A 20,178-nucleotide genomic window follows, 5' to 3' on the forward strand; every position below is an offset into this window, starting at 1 on the left:
GGTTCTCAATATTTCATGTCAAGGACCCCAAAAATTATATGTAATTGGCCGCCGACCCTTATCTGAAAATAATGTTGTTCCAGGGACCCCCCCCCCCCCCAGAAGCAAAGATTTGAGTTAAAAACGTTCACTCTGAAAGAATACATTCAAAGCTTTGCAACACATTTTCACGATTTTTCAAAAATAGCAGACCTACAAGCTCGTAGCTAAAGTATAACATAATGCTTAAAACACCAAAAGGGGTTCCCGCCCAAAATGGGTTAATAAATGACTATGGCCAATAGACTAAAAATAGAAAATGTAAATATTTACATGTCGTTTTGCTTGAACTATAGTGTAGCCTACCATGCCTGCGCTACCCCATGTTTTTCCTGCAGGCCTCTTTGTATTGCATCTCCAGGCAAATCAAACGAACAAATTAGATGACATTAGATGATAACTATACTACTTGTAAATACACACGGTTTTGTCACTTAACTGTATGTGTCATCACCTCTAATTTTAACTATACCGAGTGCTATGTAATCATTCACACTGGCTGCACTTTAAATAATTGTCTCTGGGCACAGGTAAACAAAAAGGTTCAGAGTTGGGTTTTAACTCAACAGTGGCTGGGGTGGAGCAGTACGCTCTTCTGCGTCGGCCAGATATTCCTTCTCTTCACTCTGTTGACGTTTGGCTGACCGCTGCTCAGAGTCAGAGTCCGTCGACGACGACACGACGTTTGCCAGACGTTCAAGGACCAGGTCAGCGGTGCTGGTCAAACTATGCTGAAAATTCAAAGTGAGTCAAAGAGTTCATTTAATTTTGAGAGTGTACAAAAAATGTAACAAAATGGACCCGTAAGGGGTCATTCTCAAGAGTTACAAATGGATCCAATAACGCAGAGGAATTTATTGTGTACAGTAAAACCATCAGAATCAAATTAAACAGCGCACGTCCTTCGATCTCGGTGCCGAGCCAAACTGTTAAACTAACGGATATCGTGACGAAAAGCAAGGGCTCGCAACTCACTTTGTAATGCTCCATAGTATTTATTCACAGTCACAGCAGGCAGGACGTTTTCGACCGGTATCGGTCTTTCTCAAGTACGAGAAAAGCCATAACATTGTTCACGTGGTCACTTGGTCTTTGAAAGTATTGTAGTGAATGTGAGAAAGAGTTATGAAGAAGTATGTTGAACTGATTGCTTTGGTAGAAATGGTAGACTTGGAAGAACAATTTCTGGACAAAAGCCTGGCTCTGAGAGGAATATTTTGTCCTTTTGTGAGCAAATTATACTTATAATATTGTTGCCTACTTATTATTAGTTTACATAGCTTAGTTCTCCTAGCCTGGCCACACTAATATCACAGCATTTCTTTGCACTGGCAAATTCATCTGGTTTCCAGGCTACAGTTCTCCAGCTGGGGTCGCTGTTGTGCTGTGAGTTGATGCAGTTTACAGGCTAAAATAAATACACTCCTCCGTTATGAATATTCTTTGGTGTATTGGTAGTCTATCTTGTTTAAAGGATATACATTATACCCACAATAACTGCCTGGTTCGCCCTGCAGCGTGTATACATATACCGGGACCTCTGCATGTATTTATCATGTATTTACTTTTAATGAAGATCTATATTTAACTAGGGTAAAACCACATTGAGATTTTCATCTTTTTCGAGTGGGCCTTGGCCGAGATTCATGTAGCTTTTTCACATACACAAAATAACAAAAAAATATAATCCACAAGATAATGCAAGTGCACAATATCTGAAAAGTAGAGACAATTATAAAACATGAGCATTCCTTGGCCAGCACAAAGCAGCTATCCAATTTGTTCCCTAAAATGAGCAATTCAAATGAGGGAATCTAGCTTAAAACCTTTTTGTAGTACATTCCAAAAGATTGGTGCAGCACAGCGCAAAGCATGTTTCCAAAATTCACTTGCTAGATGTTCAATATGGAGCTTAAAATAATACAATTTCTTAGATAGATACATGAGATGACACCACTTGTCACCTTGTTTTGCATTGTAGTGTACCTATACATCACCACCATTTTAGCCACCCTTCACTGGTTACCTGTTAGTTATAGAATAGATTTTAAGATTTTACTTTTTAAGCTGTAAATGGTCAGGCTCCGCAGCATGTCTCTGACATGCTGGCTACATAATATAAGCTGTAAACGTTCACTCAGGTCCTCAGACAAAGCCCTCCTTGAGACCCCCACAGCCCAGCTCATCACAAAAGGATGGCAGGGCATTTGCAATTCGGGCCCTACCTATTCATTTAAGACTTGATTTAAGTCAGTTGGCGAATAAAATTGAACTTTTCCGATGTACATTTCAGAAGAGTATATTGACTTGATTTAAGTCAGTTGGCGAATAAAATTGAACTTTTCCGATGTACATTTCAGAAGAGTATATTTGTGAATGCATTTAGTATGTAAGGTGGCACAATTTTCTATCACGGCACAGGATTCGTAACCCCGTGAAAGACTCGTCCTGAGGAAAAGCCATTTGTCTTGGTTTTTTCAGAAAGAACTAGAGGGCAAGACAAGTGACCACTTACAAACCAGAGCATATCTGTGGTCGTAGCACAAATCCCCTTGGATCCCAAATGACACCCGTGCTGCATATTACACTTACTGTACCTGCAAAATGTGCAGTCCCTTTAGTGTCAGGATAGCCAGCTCTCTCAAGCCGTCCCCCGTCAAATCTAAGTAGATGATGGACAGCAGGGGGCTCTTGAAACTCCGCCTCCACAGCAGCTGAAACCGCCCATCTCCCCCACGCACAGCTGGCTGCTCCAGCTTATAACAAAGCAGTTCCTTTTTTTGGCAGAAAGACGAGACAATGTGGTAATAACTCCATTAGAGCCGTGCTAAATAAAACCAGTCCTTTTTTGTTGTCGTCTAGAGACTCTAGAAAGTTGGGTCGGTCTACTTGGAAAATATTAGCGAACAATGGACACATCTATCAATTCACATTCACACACTTCATGAATACTAATAATAATATTTACAATTTAGGCATTTAGCAGACGCTCTTAATCCAGAGCGATTTACATTAGGCAAGAACAAAAAGCATGGCAATACATCACATACATAAAAAAGTAGTTGTCATGAAACATGCGTAAGCTAAGAACGTAACAGTGGAATATCTATATAATGAAACTATACATATAAACTACACTATGCTATACATACGTACTATGAAGTGCTATGACTACATACAATGCAATTCTAGTGCTATCTACATAACATGCTGTAAGTCTGTATCAAATGCTATGTTCGTCTACAAAAAGTGCTATCTGAATAAAGCTAGTGGTTTCATTAGCTCCCCCCCCCCCTCTCGGCACTGACCTGTCCATAGGTACCCAACAGCACCTCCTTGTGTCCGTCAAAGTCCAAATCGATGACTAAAGCACAAAGTACTGCATCAAACTGGTCACTCTCTGAAAGACACACTGGATGGGACATACCATGCTCCTGCACATCTCTGAGAACACACAAAACCTAAATCTCAAGCAGCTGCCATGTTCTAAAGAGCGTTGCAGTCCCGCCCCCTCGAGAGACCGGAAAATAATTCCCCCTTCATTTTCCTCATACTTTTCAAAAAGTAAAAAAAAAAGAAAAATGGCAGGTTACAACACATTTTTTGTTGTTTTTCTTCTTTGTAATTATTTGTTTGGTCCAAAATATTGTGTTTGTTGTCATGAGTTGTCACAACTCGAGTTGGCTTTGTACGACGCTCTAAACGGTCTTTAAATAAATACTTTTTGAAATGTCTATGAGGAAAATGCATTCGGAATGATTTCCTGGGCCTGGCGTCGTCATGACAGGGGGCGGGACTGCGACGCTCTATAGGAGAGAGTGGAACTCTGAACAGTGTTGCAGCAAGATGACCAAATGAAATGGTTATTATTATTACACCAATGAATGGAATCTATAGAGAGCTACTTAAGGCTGACCTGTAGACGACCGCCATCTCTATAGCACTGGTTACCAGAAGATTGTAGCCTTCCAGTGCCACACCTGAAAAAGAAACAATCGTCACCCAATCATGCCAATTTTTTAAACTAAAGAGGCACAAGCAGCACATCACATACTTCTCTCTCCTGGCGTTTGGGTGGACTCGGTTTGGCAGCTCAGTGGGAAAAGTAGCACTGAAGAGATGGGGCTGTCCAGTTGTACCCGCCAACTCTGCAACACCGCTGAGATGGAATACACACACAACATCCTTATGAGAAACACGTTCCTACCAATTATAAATACACAAGAACACCGACGTCAAAATTGAAACATGAAAGAATTGCAGCCTAATGAATTTAAAGTCCTATCTTGTCTCAAAAAGTATCTTGTCACACCAGTGTAGCATCCCATAGGAGAAAGGCTCATTGTCAAAATATGCTTTGGTAGAGAGGCAATGTGATACATTTTCCATTATGGCGAACGGAAAAGATCCCCCTATAAAGGGTCATCTTAGAGGGAAGGATAGGGACATACATGTGGTGTTGTGTACGTATGTAATGTATATGTACTGTTATTATGTGTATGTATTTTAAAGTAGTGTAGTGTTGTGAGAGGACCTCAGTGGAAATAAGTCTTCGGACTTTACAGTGAAATCCTTGAATCGCTGATTATAATGTTGCATTATGATTGATTTTCTAAATAAATAAAATAAAATAAAAATAAGAAACCAGAGCCCTGACAAATATGAGCCACGACTGTCATAAATTGTGTTTGGTTGTCTACTACTGTAGCTCTTACCTGGTTCGGTCTGGTTGACCACAGCCAGACCAACACAGCCATTCTGACAGCCAAATGCAGAGAGACGCCGTCCTCCAGGAATGCTCAGCATATCCAGCCATATTACACTAGAAAGAAGAGGGACAAGCCATATTACACTAGACACTACACACTAGACAGCCATATTACACTAGAAAGAAGAGGGACAAGCCATATTACACTAGACACTACACACTACACACTACACACTAGACAGCCATATTACACTAGAAAGAAGAGGGACAAGAAAATACTAAATGTTGACGACTAGCAGCATTCTCAAGCTGGTTCCAAACAATTGTTTGTCAATAACAAAAGGGTAAAACAAAGTTCCACACGCGCATGCATGTGCCTTGCGCATCACGCAAAATTAAAGCAGATCAACTAACTTGCTAGGCAATTCTTGTAGCTCAGGAAAGAGTATTTCCACTGGCTGCTCTTCAAACTGATGAAGAGAGGCATTCTGTTGAAGAAAAAAGAAGGAAAAAAGAGATAGATCTGACAATTTGAATAATGGAACAAAGTGAATGGAGGTTTAGGTTACACACATTATGACGTTTATTGACCTGCCATAGATATTCACTTCAACTTGCCTCTTTGTAGAGGTGGATCCTCTGATCGTGACCACTCAACAGAAACACTGTCTCGCTGCCTTTCTCTCCACACTGAACACTAAAGGACAAAGAAATGGCAGAGATTAAAATAGGGTGCATTTTGCATCCCAAAACGCAGTTTATAGTTAAGGGACCCAATAGCACAACGACCTCTGCATCCACGGGATGCAGAGGTACTACTGTTTTTTTATTCTAGTTTATTTTGCTAGCTTTAGTTATAATAATCATTTCTTCTTCATTTCTTTTCTACATGAATATAACCACATTATAATAACCATAAAAAAATGAAATGGGAGTTAAATGCTGCAATTTGTAAAAGAAAAAAAAAGAGGCAAAATATGACTCCTAGCGTCGTTGAAGTGGGACTCGTAAAATGTCCCTGGGACTCTAATAGACCATCCCTGCATTTCCTTTGTTTCCCGTTATGAAAGCTAATCACTTAATCTATATACTGTATGTACTGTACTTACTTGCAAAAATCAAACAAAATAGCAAAGCTAGCATATCTAGAAGCCCATAGTGTGTTGCAGTGTGGCACGTTGTGAGCTGGTCAAAGACAGCTACTTTTGAACATGTTGAATCTGATTTAAATGTTATATTTGTAATGGCATGCCCAGAATATTGTCGCCAGGTTGAAAGTGGGTAATAACATTGCATGCAATAGCATCCTCTCTACCTCAAAAACCCTCAATAAACTCCAATACGTTCAAAACTCAGCCGCCCGCCTGCTGCTCACCTCCAAAGACTACATCACAGCAGTCCTTCATGACCTCCACTTCAAACAAAGAATTCACCCTTTGTCAAGTCCCGCCCGTGGTTCTGCCCCTCTTCGCACCCATTGGTTGCAGTCTCGTGGTTGGACAAAAATCCTCTCTCTCTCCATCCACTACCATTGAAATAACAGGTTTTTCCAGTTGCTTCGTATTAATATGCTGTGCATTCAATTCTTATTTTAAGATGTTATTTTGGTGTCAGTAAAAAGGAACACCACAGGTGCAGCATGGTGACTGGGCATATCATGTTTGTTTTGAGTTTTTTCCAAAAAATTATGTTTAAGAAAATTCAACATAAACGAGGCGGAACCAGGGCGGAAAACAAGGCAGACGAGCCTGCTGGTTAGTCAGTCAGGGACCAATCAGAAGGCTGAGAAAGGGTGAATTAACTTCCAAATAATTCCTCACCCTCTACAAGGCATCGCACAACCTGGCCCCGCCCCCGACCTCTTCGCCCTCCTCGAGCCACATGTTCCCTCAGGTCCAGCGACCCTCCCTACCTTCAAATACGTGTTTAGACTAGCCTTTCCAAGTTGACTTGATTTCCACTTGTTACTTTTACCGTTAAATTGCTTTTAATTCTTAATCTTTTATTCGTTTTCTTCCTAATACAGTTGTCATTTTCTATGTTCTCTCCCCTGTTCCCCACACATGTAAGATATTATTATTATTATTATGAGGGTAATGTTTGTGTGTCGTCTGTGTGGGATGACTTACACAGTGTGGTAAAGTTGGAAGGGAGTGAACTGCAACTCCAGGTTCAGGCAGCTCTCTGTCCATGACATGAAGCAGTGACATCACATTCATGCAAGAAAAATCAATTAAGCGCTGTGCCACATTGTGAGCAGTTATTTTCAGCATGACACTAGCACATAATCGGGCACGAATCAGGCTTTATAAGGAGCTGAACATAGTATATGGAGTGTCTTACGTGCAATGGACTCCAGATTGAACTCTGAGCCAGGTTCATAATCACAGTAGATATTAAGGAAAGGGGTGGCTTTGTCTCCTGAGTCCTGAGGGATGAGAGGTTCAAATATGCAGTTTTTAATAATAATTATAATGTATTAGTCGTATTATTACAAAGGACAGCATCAGCATCTGTAGAAAATACAACAGCATACGTATGTATGTAGTTTGTTTTTTTTTGCATCAAAATACCTTTATAAATGTGATCCCCACTACTAGACCTCGGTTGGGGGGAGTTTTGTTGAAAGCATCGATTGATACAATCTCTGCATCGACTGAGAAAAAGACAACAGGATGTACAGTTTGTAGTACCAAGACATTAATATCCAAATTACATTACAATATATAATACAAGGACACATTATGTGCCCTTTCAAAATGGCGACCCAGGGTGCCCACTTTTTAGACCCACTTTTTGACATTTTTTTAAAGAAAAACAAAACAAAACAAAAAACAAGACGTCCACAGACGTCCTGGGCACTACATGGGGTAATTAGGACGTCTGTGGACGTCTTGGGCACAAAATGTTTAACTTGAATTTCAATTAAGATGTATGAGACAACATTGGGGAGTTTTAGGAATACTGGAGGAGCCTGATTATAAACTGATTAAAAAAAAAACATGATCAGAATATAAAACAGCATATCGTTGCTGTCGGGAGGGAATTATTAGCACAAATCAGAGCTAATGAACATCCTTTACGTTATACAAGTTGTTTTCAAAAATATTGAACCAATGAAAAGTAGTAGCCAGTCTGGCAGTGTGCCGCGGGTTCGACTCCCTGACATGACATCATATTGTTATATTTAAGTTAAAAAGGACAGCAATATTTCCTGCAAAATAAGAGTCAGTCTGTGACATCTCTCGTCTGTACATGAGCTGTGACTGACAGCTTCTTCCTTTTATTCTATGCTAAAAATAAACAAATAAACAATAACAAATATATAAATAAAAAATGTACAACTTGGTTATTTGATATTTTGCTTGGTTTTGATCAGATGAAACATTCTCCTTCAATGTGTAACTTGCTAAAGATTTACTTACTGACTGTAAGAAGTAAATCCGACACATCTTTACTTAGCCCTAGACGTTCTAGCGCCAATATGTTCTGCTAATATTTTAACTGTGTTACTTGGACAGCCTCTGTACAGTAAACTTGCAGATTGATTGATTAAAGGAAAGGTACTATGTTTACCCAGGGTAACTGGACTATTGAAATATTTATTAACAGTTTGCAGAATTACAGTACATTTCAAGCACAACTCAATACAAAGACTGTTAACTGTGAGTGCAGTGGACGACACCAATAAAGCATTACAGTTGTTTACAAGAAGAGGGTCCAATTCAACATTCAACATTAGAAACATCATGACACAGAAACACTTAGCCCCGCGAGCCAGAACCCAATGGTACGTAAAGTTTCTGACATTTGGATATGAGCTGACCCATGAGGGGTCCCGAGAGGGGCTAAGAAACACTCAACTGAAGCCTCGTCCACTGCTCACCTGGTATGTAGGCAAACTGCACCTCCTTGGCCACCGGTCTGATCTTGTGCTGTAGATCTTGGTACCTGAAACAGACAACCTTTCCTTTGAGGGTGGCAGCCAGCAGCTCCTGGTCCCCAGCTTGGCACAGGCCGTAGATGTTGCTCTGCGACATGAAACGGCTGAAGCTGTCCTCCACGAAGGAGAAGGTCTCCCTCGACTCGCGGAGCATGGCTACAAATCGTTAAAAAGTCACCGTTTCCATGAAGAAATTAGATTTTGCCGTAGCCATGCCATTCGCAGGGAAAACTGTAAGCAAAACATCCGGGTGTAGGAGGAGCTTCCAGGCCTATCGTCGGCCAATCAGCGGCCAATGGGAAACGGAACGTCCTACTTGACAAGGCGAGACAAGGCGTCTCCAATGTATTGCTGCCCTCTACTGGAAAGGCGAATATTCTCACTTTATCACAAGAAAATGACTAAAACTTCATGAACTTCAACTCTGACTCTGAGGGTGTACAAAATGGAATGTGTTCACTCTGCCCAAACCACAAACAGGACCCTTACAGTTAAACTGATTGATTGATTGATTGATTGATTAATTGATTGATTTATTGATTGATTGATTGGAGAATTACAGTACATTTCTTAATTGTTTGTGGCGAATCTGGGTTGCACATGGTTAGTTGAACTCCCTCTGCAGGTGTGTGGACAGGTATATGGGTATCTTGGTGGTGAATCGAATCTTGTGGACCAGACCCATTGCAAGATGCTGTACTCTGTCGTCAACCCTAAGCCATTCCAGCCTGTCAAAGTCGGCAGGGGTGAGGTGGGTTCGGGGAGTGAGGCCAAGTAGTAGTAGCCTGACCAGTTTGTTTTGGGAAGTATGGAGCCTAGTTTAAAGGGCCTTTGAGGTGCTGTCTGTGGTACAGGACCCTGTTAAGGGGTCCATTTGGAACCTAGCCACAATTTGCAACTCTAGATTGTTTTATAATGGGGTGAATCTAGAGTTGCAATATCCTCCATTGACTCCTATACTCATCCACATTTCATCTGTGATCTGTTGTTATGTTATGAGCTACTTTCTGTCAAGAAATTCAGTGCAGGTGATATAGCCTATAAGTGCTGCGGAGTTTGTAAGCACTCGTCGTAAGTCACTGAACGGCCCTGCGCACCACCTGTTTTGCATTTGCACATAATGCAGGAGGCAGCAGCGCAACCCGTTAATAAAAACAAGTGCTTCCAAACTCCAATACTTAGAAAAAGAATCACCTGCACAGAATTTCTTGACAGAAAGTAAGTATAGCTAAGTGTTGGAGTTTGGAAGCGCTCGTTTTTATTAAGGGGGAAAAACACATTTTCCATGCACTACATTTCAGCCCGGGGGTTAAATATTCAACCATATTTTAACCCAAGTACCGGTATCTTATGCTTCATTATCTTTCAATTCTCATAGCAGGGCAGGAAATACATTTCTTCACACATGTATGTGGCAGTGGTCACCAGGGACGTGCACAGTTGCACACATAGACATCAAAGGGGGCTTCAGCCCCTACCCCTTTTACCCGTCTGTAAAACAAGTTAAACAACTGCCCTTTTACCCGTCTGTAAGACTTAGACAACATGCCAATTTTCAGACCACGAATGCAGCATTTACTACATGGTGGAAGAAATGCAAATGCCACTCCTTTCCATGCTTTTCCCCCCGAAGTCTCCTGAACTTGAACACAGTATTTTGCGTTGAAAAAATGTGTTTAGAAATCCATGTCGTTACATCCCCACTAGCTAAAGAGTGCTGGGTTGCGCCCCAGTGCCCCACCCCTGAAAATAGCTGATCTACAAGCTCTCAACGCGTCGCAGCACACGCGTTGTGAGCTTGTAGATCTGCTATTCTTTTATATTCTTGTCCAAAAGTGCCCTCTTAACGTGATTTCAGCCCCTGCCCATCTCCAACACGTCCCTGGTGGTCACAACCTGTTGCTCTATATTTTGGCAGTTCAGCAGTAGCTTCTTCGTACCACATCCCCAGTTCTCCTATAATACCACCTGCTGCTAATCCTTCTGCGGGATTACTGTCCACAGTAATCACTCAACCTCCACCTGGACACCTTCATGGTCCACCCCTCAGACTGCAACTTCTGACTCATCACAAACGCACGCACGCACGCACCCACACACACACTAACACACACACACACACACACACACACACACACACACACACACACACACACACACACACACACACACACACACACACACACACACACACACACACACACACACACACACACACACACACACACACACACACACACACACACACAAACACACACACACACACACGCACACACACACACACACACGCACACTGTATGTGCGGACGTACGCTGCACCACACACACTAGGGCTGGGCGATATAACTTCCAATCAATATCACGATTATTTCAAACCTTTGCGTCAATTGCGATGAATGAATGATTGTAAGAACAACAAACAATATTGAAAATTGCAGATCTACAGGCTGACAACGCATGGCAATGTGATCACGCTTGTGAGCTTGTAGATCAAATCCTTTCACTATCATTGCACGACGTCACACCGTTGTACAACAAAGTATAATACAGGGTTAAAGGTAGTGTAAGTGATTTTCTTTACTTAAAAAAAGTGGGGCCTGGGGACCCCCAGGGGTCCTTGAGGGAGTTCCAGGGGGTCAAAAGGTGCACGCACATGCACACATTTCAACGGGTGCAGAATCCAAAAGAATAACTATAAGAAAGGAAAGAGGAGATGCGCACCGTTTTAAAATCTCCCAAAAACAATTCATTGACAACAGAGCGGAAAACAATACAATGTTTCGGCTTCAGGGGCTGAGGCCTTTCTCAGGTCCAAAGGGTCCCCCCGGCTAAAATGATAGTTTGGAACTAAATGGACCCTCATGTGTCTGTAACTCTGTCAGTGTACAGAGTTACAGACCCATACGGGGTAAGTCCATTTGTACAAATGGAAGTCCATTTGTGTACAAATGGAAGTCCATTTGTGTACAAATGGAAGTCCATTTTGTACACTCTGAACTAAGAACTAAAAAACATCGCTATAGGATGCAACTGGGACGTATCCTCGTGAAAATGTGGCACAAATCTTTGAATATATATTCTTTCAGAAGCCTTTTTTATTTATTTCGACGTCAGGCCTAAATGGGTTGAAGAGCTGGAGAGACAGGGAGACCTCTGTTACTGAACAAACATGCGAATAGCAATGATTACTATCAGAATATAGTAGCTTGACCTTTTAATACAAATATTTTTGTTTTAACCAAAACAGATATCACTTGATTACACCAATCGATTTAGTTATTATAAAGCCTGACATAAATGATAAGAAATTGTTATACAAATGTTATATTAAAAACTGCTTCTCAATTCATCAACTGCCCTACATTAGAAATATGAAGTCGGTTATTGTATTAATCAACAAATTATAGGAGTGTAAAAACTGGTGAAACGTTGGCCAAATTGTCAAATACCGGTAATAACAACATGAAAGTGGTTCTGTGGAACCGAGAGTCAGACATAATTGAATGCCTCGACTCCTATACTGTGCTACAATTCCAACGCTTATCAGTGTCTCATACTGAGGAGATGAAAATGTGTTGGTCTTTATTTCACAGTTCACGGGATGTGGAGCTATAGTGGTAAAAGGTTATAGCTCTATATTCCGAAATATAATATAATTATTCTTTTCAGGTATAGGTTACACATTTCATCCAATCACGAAAGAGACGTAAACCCACAAAGGTAATTTATCATCTTGTGTTCCAGTTCCAATATATAGTCTTCACATTAATTTTATATGAGGGGGGGGGGCTGTTATGAATTTCACTGATAGGACAGTATAGACTGGTGACAGGAAATGGGGAGAGAGGTGCATGGGTGTGTGTGACACGCAGCAAAGGTCATGGGGTCAGGCTGGCATTGTTGCCTCTAGGGTGCCCGAACCGGTATATATCCTGACCTGAAAATGTATATGTATATTATGTTTGTTACTTCAAAGCTATATGGAGAGAGCTGGGAGACCCCCTGTCTGTGCGTATGTGTGTGCGTGTGTGTGTGCGTGTGTGTATACATGCGTGTGCGTGTGTGTGTGTGTGTGTGTGTGTGTGTGTGGGGGGGGGGGTGAGTGATTGAGACTGACAGCAGCCTCTATATTGTTGGCTGGCCTGCAGATTTAGTCGGCTCGTTTTAGCCCCTCTAATCTGGATTAGAGACTGTGTTGTGTTGCGTGTGCGTGTGCGTGTGCGTGTGCGCGTGCGCGTGCGCGTGTGTGCGTGTGTGTGTGTCAGTGTGGGGAGCAGTGGGGCACGTCGTTGGCCTGCCCCCGAACGGACCCTCCTCCAACCTCTGCCCCTTGCACCCGCTGAGAGACCAGGCCATGCGTCCTGCCGGCTGGTTCCTTCACCATTTACAGTGGTGGGAAGTAACTAAGTATACATTTACTTAAGTACTGTGTTAACCACACCCCCAAGGGGGAGTGGTTAACCATGCAGGCTCGTACTTGAAAGTACAATTTTGAGGTATTTGTACACTTCACTTGAGTATTTCCCATTTGCAATACTGTTACTTCCACTCCACTACATCTCAGCGGCACTTTTACTCGATTACACTTAATTTGAAGACTTCAGTTACTGTTACTAATTTGATTATTATTGCAAGACATACATTAAACACTTCAGCCCCTATACATTTCGGCCATAAAGACTAAACACTTAATTGTTTACAATAGGGCCCACCGTTTTCAATTCACCAAAGCTATTTGAAAACTTGAAATGGGACAGTGGGTATATACTTTCTACAAGTACATTTTGATGCCAATACCTTTGTACAGTTTGAATTCCGGACTTTTACTTGTAACAGGGTAGTTTTCAGTATTGATACTTTTGCTTAAAACCCATTATGTTATAATTTAGCTATTGAAAAATAGCAGATCTACAAGCTCATAGCGCGCCACCGAGTGGCGCGCTATGGGTTAAGTAAAACAAAAATGGGTTAAGTAAAACAATTTAGTGTTTTTCCCACCACTGCCAATTTTCCAAACCACTCGTAGGTCGTCTTCTTTAATTCACCTGATTGCCAGACCTGTCCACCTCTCTGTTCTTGTTCTCCTTGCCTTTCTGTCACACTCACTCTGTCCCCCAAATTGGATATGTGTGGAGTGGGCCCCCATTTGGCAATATTTTGTGCCAGGAACCCCCCAGAAGAAGAGAAGATTTCTGTTATTTTGTTTTCAATTATTTGTTGAAAATCTTAAAAACAAAAAAATAGGGTTTAATTTTAAGTGGTTTTAACTTATCTAACAGATTTTTGCTGGGGACCCTCCCGCCCCGCCCCGCGCCCCATTCTGAGAACCACTGATGTAGGCTTAATGTTGACCACGTAGTACGTTCTGTTTTCTCATCTGACTCACATTATGTCCTGCGTGTGTGTGTGTGTGTGTGTGTGTGTGTGACTGTGTGTGTTTGTGTGTGTGTGCGTGTGTGTGCGTGTGCGTGCGTATATGGGGGAGGGAGGACAGACTGGGGATTATGAACGTTCAGTCCTCTTCCGTGCGTTCCCATTTGCAAATCTGTACGACCGACCGTCTGCAAATCTTTGCCGGTCTTCTCGTTTGAAGAAAGCGTATAGGCCTGTGTATGGAGCAGTGTTGTTTCCCTCGACTAAAACTGAGACGAAAAATGTTTTCGTCGACTACCTTTTTCCACTGACGAAAACTACATGGAAACTAAACGGAAACTATATAAGCTATGATGACTAAAACTATAAGACTAAATATACTGACAATTTCGTTTCCTAAAATGTTAGGAAGGGACTGGACTATAGAGATCCAGTATGAATCATTTTACACTTGGTTGTATGCTGAAAATATTTTCAGCAAGTGTAAAATCAGCCATTACGACGGCATCAAGGCCCGCCAAAACACATTTTAGTCGACTAAATCAACTGTAGATTTAGTCGACTAAGAATCACATGACATTTTAGTCGACTAAAACTAGACTGACACTAAGGCATTCCAGGTGACTACAATGTGACTAAGACTAAATGAAAACTATATTCAAGAGACTATATATATGACTAAAACTATAGTGCTGCCAAAATCAACACTGATATGGAGCTAAATGTTAAGAGTTGTGGAGAAGAAACGGTTCACAGTCGTAGCACAACAACACAGTACAGTATAATATACAGTATATAATAAAACATATACAGCAAGGGTTTTCAACTGATTATGAACCAGGGACCACCACCCTAACTAAGAATCAACCTTGGGACCACCACCCTGACTAAGAATCAACCTGGGGACCACCACCCTAACTACGAATCAACCTGGGGACCACTGTTGAGTTGGGTGAGGGGATATAAAAAATAATATCAAATTTGTTCATTTGAGGTGAATTAAATCAAGCCCTTAACAGTCAGTATAATTTAACTGGCATATGCTAGTCGTCCGGAGCTATTCCTTAACCTTCCATATATTAAACTCGTAGATGGCAGACACATGCGATTGCATGATTATATGGGCACATTTGACATTTCCTAATAGACTCAACGAGTCTCAACCAGTCGATCCGGTTCACTTTCCCTTGAAATTCAAACTCCCTTTCTGTGGAAGTTCTTGACATCAGACTTCCCAGTAATTGACATTGATTTCATCATACATCACCAGTTCACTTAATGAACTAGTTCGTTTCCCAACTAGTGGTCGATAAAAAACATACTAAATGCATGGCCAGGGACCACATGCAATACCTTCACGGACCACCAGTGGTCCACGGACCACCAGTTGAAAACCTCTGTTCTAGATATTAAAAACGTTCACTCTGAAAGAATATCTATTCAATGATTTGCGCCGCGCTGCGAGCTTGTAGGTCTGCTATTTTTCAATAGCTTATCCATATAGGGCAGGAGGGGACACCGACCGAATAGTTTGATGAGAAATTAAAATAATGTAAATCATATTATGCTATGAACTATGTCCTTTGCAGTCACCATTTTATTTTTTTGGAGCAAAATGCCCAATATTGCAAATAATTTTGCAAAGAAAAAAAAGCAATTAAATGTATCTTCAACATTTTTGAAATAGTGCTTAAAGTGTTCCTGGGTGCACATGTGGTCAAATGTTTGTTTGTCTGTTTGTTTGTTTTTTTCAAAACCAGAAGACTCAATTTAGGACAGAAGTGGAAATGTGTGTCATTATTACATTAAAAATAATAGCCACAAGTGTAGCTCATAATGATGTCCATTTGACGTGTAGGCTATGTATGTACCTGTCGTGTTACGTGTGTGACGATGGTGTGTGTGCGTGCGTGCGTGCGTGCGTGTGTCACTTGGTGTGTGCACATGCGGTGGGAGGGGTTATGGTGGAGCAACTCTGTACTTCTTAATTAGCAGTCTATCAGTAAGAAGAACTCAGTGGAGCAGGAGCACCAAAGCGCGAAGGACGTCTCGCCAAACAGGGGCCTCCATTCCACACCCTCCCTCCCTCCATCCCTCCGTCCTTCCACCGGACGGTGTCAGGCGCGTCAAGACGCAGAGAAAACCCAGCCAGCGCTTGCAGCGCCTTTTTGGTCATGTAACAACTTCAACAAGTGAGTTAAGAGAAAAAACGTGCGTTAACGCGTTACTGTAGTGAACTTGGGCAAAATAAAAGTCTCTGTTGACGAGGAGGAGAAGGACAACTATACCAAACTAAATAACAACAACTCTTCCAGACAACTACACCACCACCACCTCCTCTCGGCGCGTCCCTGCTTTACGCAGCAGGTGGAGAGAGCTTGGACCAGCCCGGGTTGTTGTGACACTGTGACAGACAGTGCTGTGCGTGTCGCGTCCCGACAACAACACAGCAGTCACAGAGAGCGAGAGAGAGGACTTAATAAAAGCCTGCGCAACCATGATGTCCTACATTAAGCAACCCCATTACACCATGAACGGGTTAAATTTGAATGGCCCAGGGATGGATCTGCTCCACACCACTATCGCATATCCATGTGAGTATTTATTATACATTATGTTTACGTCCATATTTTTTATAATTGTATTCGTTTGTCTGCCTGTTATTTAATAGCCTAAAAGAAAGAAAATAAATGGGAAAAAAGTAGCCTATAGCTATATCCATAAAATTATATATCCTAGTGCGTAAAGTTCCGTGGTAAAAGTGAATTTAAGGTATAAAGGGCTATATTGACGACGAGAGGAAAGTATAATATTGTGTGAGTATAATAATTCAGAACATAATTAATGATCATCAATCATTGATCGTCGTTCACTGATAACAGCACAATGTTACAGGTCATTTTGTTGTGAATGCCCTTTCTATTTCTGGTTTAAATCGCTTTGTTGATTTTTATTTATATTATATTGTTATAGCATTTATAAACAGCTACATTGAAAACTCATGAGATTTCAGATGGAGCAACAAAACTACTGCATTTTATTGCGTTCAAATGAAAGGTCCACCTGCAGACCTGTTAGCAGTGTTGGTCATATTGAAGCTAAAATAAAATAAAATAAAATAACCACTACTTTTGCATGGAATTAATTTGGACCAAATTCCTACATGCTCTTGGCATAGAAACAGAACGAGCCAACTGGTAAAGTATAATATTGTAAATGAAGAACCTGTAGTCACATATTGGCAGTATTGAGTCATAACACAACTATTTGGATATTGCTCATGTCTTTATGTATGTAAATTGTCCTGTTCTTTGTGTTATGTATGTGTGTTCTGCATATACTTGGTGGTTCAGTGTGAACTGACAATAAAGTACTATATCATATCATATCATATCATATCATGTATTGATCATTTAATAATATTAGTCAATGTGGTTATGAACAACATCCTATAAACAACAACTGGATCATACAACAGACTTACTGTAGCTAGCTGCTATATGCACACACACACGCACACATGCACGCACGCACTCAAGCACGCACGCATATAAAACAATTTGTTTTTCTTTTAAATTTGTAGCCACTCCCAGGAAGCAGCGTAGAGAACGCACAACCTTCACCCGCACACAGCTGGACATCCTGGAGGCCCTGTTCTCTAAGACCAGATATCCAGACATCTTCATGAGGGAGGAGGTGGCCCTCAAGATCAACCTGCCCGAGTCACGTGTGCAGGTACACTGACTGACATGTCTGACTGACACACTCATAGTCACCAGGTGTCCAGGTATACAGACTGACATGTCTGACTGTCTGACACACTCATAGTCACCAGGTATACTGACTGACATGTCTAACTGACACACTCATAGTCACCAGGTATACTGACTGACATGTCTAAGTGACACACTCATAGTCACCAGGTATACTGACTGACATGTCTGACTGACACACTCATAGTCACCAGGTATACTGACTGACATGTCTGACTGACACACTCATAGTCACCAGGTATACTGACTGACATGTCTGACTGACACACTCATAGTCACCAGGTATACTGACTGACATGTCTAACTGACACACTCATAGTCACCAGGTGTACTGACTGACATGTCTGACTGACACACTCATAGTCACCAGGTGTACTGACTGACATGTCTGACTGACACACTCATAGTCACCAGGTGTACTGACTGACATGTCTGACTGACACACTCATAGTCACCAGGTGTACTGACTGACATGTCTAACTGACACACTCATAGTCACCAGGTGTCCAGGTATACTGACTGACATGTCTAACTGACACACTCTTAGTCACGTGTCCAGGTATCTGACATGTCTAACTGACACACTCATAGTCACATGTCCAGGTATACTGACTGACATGTCTAACTGACACACTCATAGTCACGTGTCCAGGCATACTGACTGACATGTCTAACTGACATACTCATAGTCACGAGTGCGGCACTCGGTGCACTACGAGCTTGTAGATCTGCTATTTTTCAATAGCTGAAGTATAACATAATGCTTAAAACACTAAAAGGGGTTCCCGTCTATAGAATGAGATGAGATGACTCAATATGATGGCTCAAAAGTCTGGCCTCTTGTCTACTGTAAATGTCATCAAGGGCATACATCGATTCACTTAAAGGTTTTACATTATGATGCAATATGGATCTGTTCAGCTCGGTGCTTCTTGCAATGTATCCATACCAGTCTCAGAACTATACCCCATTCTGCGTGGAGATGTAGATGATGCTTCAGAATGTTGACTCAAAATACCATATATCAAATCAATTCAAGGACATGTAGAATCAAGGACATGTAGACTATACACTAACATTGCCAGGTCCTTTAAATCACCCATATATACGATCAGATATACACATCGAGACCCAAAAGAGAGAGATTAATAGACGTTTGACCAGGGGACCCAAACCAGTGAAAATATCGGATCTCCAAGCAGTGCACACGACGCGTCGCTTCATTGTGTCATGGTGTTTCTTAGAGTTGTTTGTTTGTCTGTTTATAATAAGGATAAGCGGTTGAAGATGGATGTATCTTTCAAAGTAGGAAAAGAAAATGGGATTTTCTTTTTTACTCGAATCGTGACACATGCATAACAATAAGGTCTCTAATACCCACTGTTTGGGGAAACGGCGTGCTGCTAAATGACTGCATCTGTTTGTACTCACTGTCTTCAATACTAATAATACTACTGTCTTCAGGTATGGTTTAAAAACCGCCGGGCCAAGTGCCGCCAGCAGCAGCAACAAAGCACCGGCCAGGCTAAGCCCCGCCCTCCCAAAAAGAAGGCGTCGCCAGCTCAGGAGCAAAGTGCCCCTGACCCCGTTAACCACCCGTCTGGCGCTTACAGCCCCTCCCCTGCGCCGTCCGGCCCCATCCTCGCTCCCAACTCCGGCAACGGCAACGCGTCCGTGTCCATCTGGAGCCCGGCCATCTCGCCCCTCCCCGACCCCCTGGCGTCCTCGGCGCCCTGCATGCAGAGGCCCTCGCCGTACCCCATGAGCTACGGCCAGCCGTCGGCCTACAGCCAGGGCTACGCCGGCACCACCTCGTACTTCACCGGCCTGGACTGCAGTGCCTACCTGTCCCCCATGCACCAGCTGTCGGGCACCGGCGCCCTCAGCCCCATCACCGTGCCCTCCATGGGAGGCTCCCTGAGCCAGTCCCCGGCCTCGCTGTCCTCCCAGGGCTACGGCACCGCGGCGTCCCTGGGCTTCACCTCGGTCGACTGTCTCGACTACAAGGACCAGCAGGCCTGGAAGCTGGGCTTCACCACTATGGACTGTCTGGACCACAAAGACCAGAACTCCTGGAAATTTCAGGTCCTCTAGGGAGAGAGAGAGAGAGAGAGAGAGAGATGGCTGCTGTTTTTTTGACATAAAAAATGTTGTCAAAAAAACCCCACAACATGAGTTATTTTATCTGAATGTGTATTGTGTAAGATAGGATGAAACAATTTTGCAAGGAGAATTTCATTTTTTGGTTTGTTATTTGTTTTTGTTTTTTTTAAATGATTTTTTTCTAAAGGCAGTCTCTGTAGAATGTGCATTTTATTTATTAAGTTTAGATAAGGAGGGGGG

At 42.1% G+C, this 20,178-nt stretch overlaps 2 protein-coding genes across 3 annotated transcripts; one reads left to right on the top strand and one right to left on the bottom strand.

Moving 5' to 3' along the window:
• Positions 1-376: 376 nt before the first annotated feature.
• Positions 377-8,928, bottom strand: kptn (kaptin (actin binding protein)). The gene is made up of 12 exons (XM_080779471.1): positions 8,634-8,928; positions 7,321-7,403; positions 7,091-7,175; positions 6,877-6,931; positions 5,366-5,444; positions 5,162-5,235; positions 4,755-4,861; positions 4,094-4,198; positions 3,956-4,019; positions 3,348-3,483; positions 2,637-2,813; positions 377-770 (listed from the first exon to the last, which is right to left on the bottom strand). Exons 1-12 carry the CDS (start codon positions 8,842-8,844, stop codon positions 597-599), a joined length of 1,350 nt encoding a protein of 449 aa, XP_080635597.1. The 5' UTR covers positions 8,845-8,928; the 3' UTR covers positions 377-596.
• Positions 8,929-16,441: 7,513 nt separating this feature from the next.
• On the top strand, positions 16,442-19,929 carry crx (cone-rod homeobox; the record flags this gene model as incomplete). Of its 2 annotated transcripts, none has more annotated exons than XM_080779865.1 (3): positions 16,442-16,660; positions 17,602-17,797; positions 19,300-19,929. In XM_080779865.1, exons 1-3 carry the CDS (start codon positions 16,560-16,562, stop codon positions 19,927-19,929), a joined length of 927 nt encoding a protein of 308 aa, XP_080635991.1. In that variant the 5' UTR covers positions 16,442-16,559. The 2 variants fall into 2 exon arrangements, with proteins under 2 accessions (XP_080635991.1, XP_080635992.1); XM_080779866.1 differs by having other exon boundaries at positions 16,442-16,656; positions 17,646-17,797.
• Positions 19,930-20,178: the final 249 nt, after the last annotated feature.

Source organism: Protomyctophum bolini, assembly GCF_963924005.1.
Source record: "Protomyctophum bolini genome assembly, chromosome: 13".
Classification (NCBI taxonomy): Eukaryota; Metazoa; Chordata; class Actinopteri; order Myctophiformes; family Myctophidae; genus Protomyctophum; species Protomyctophum bolini.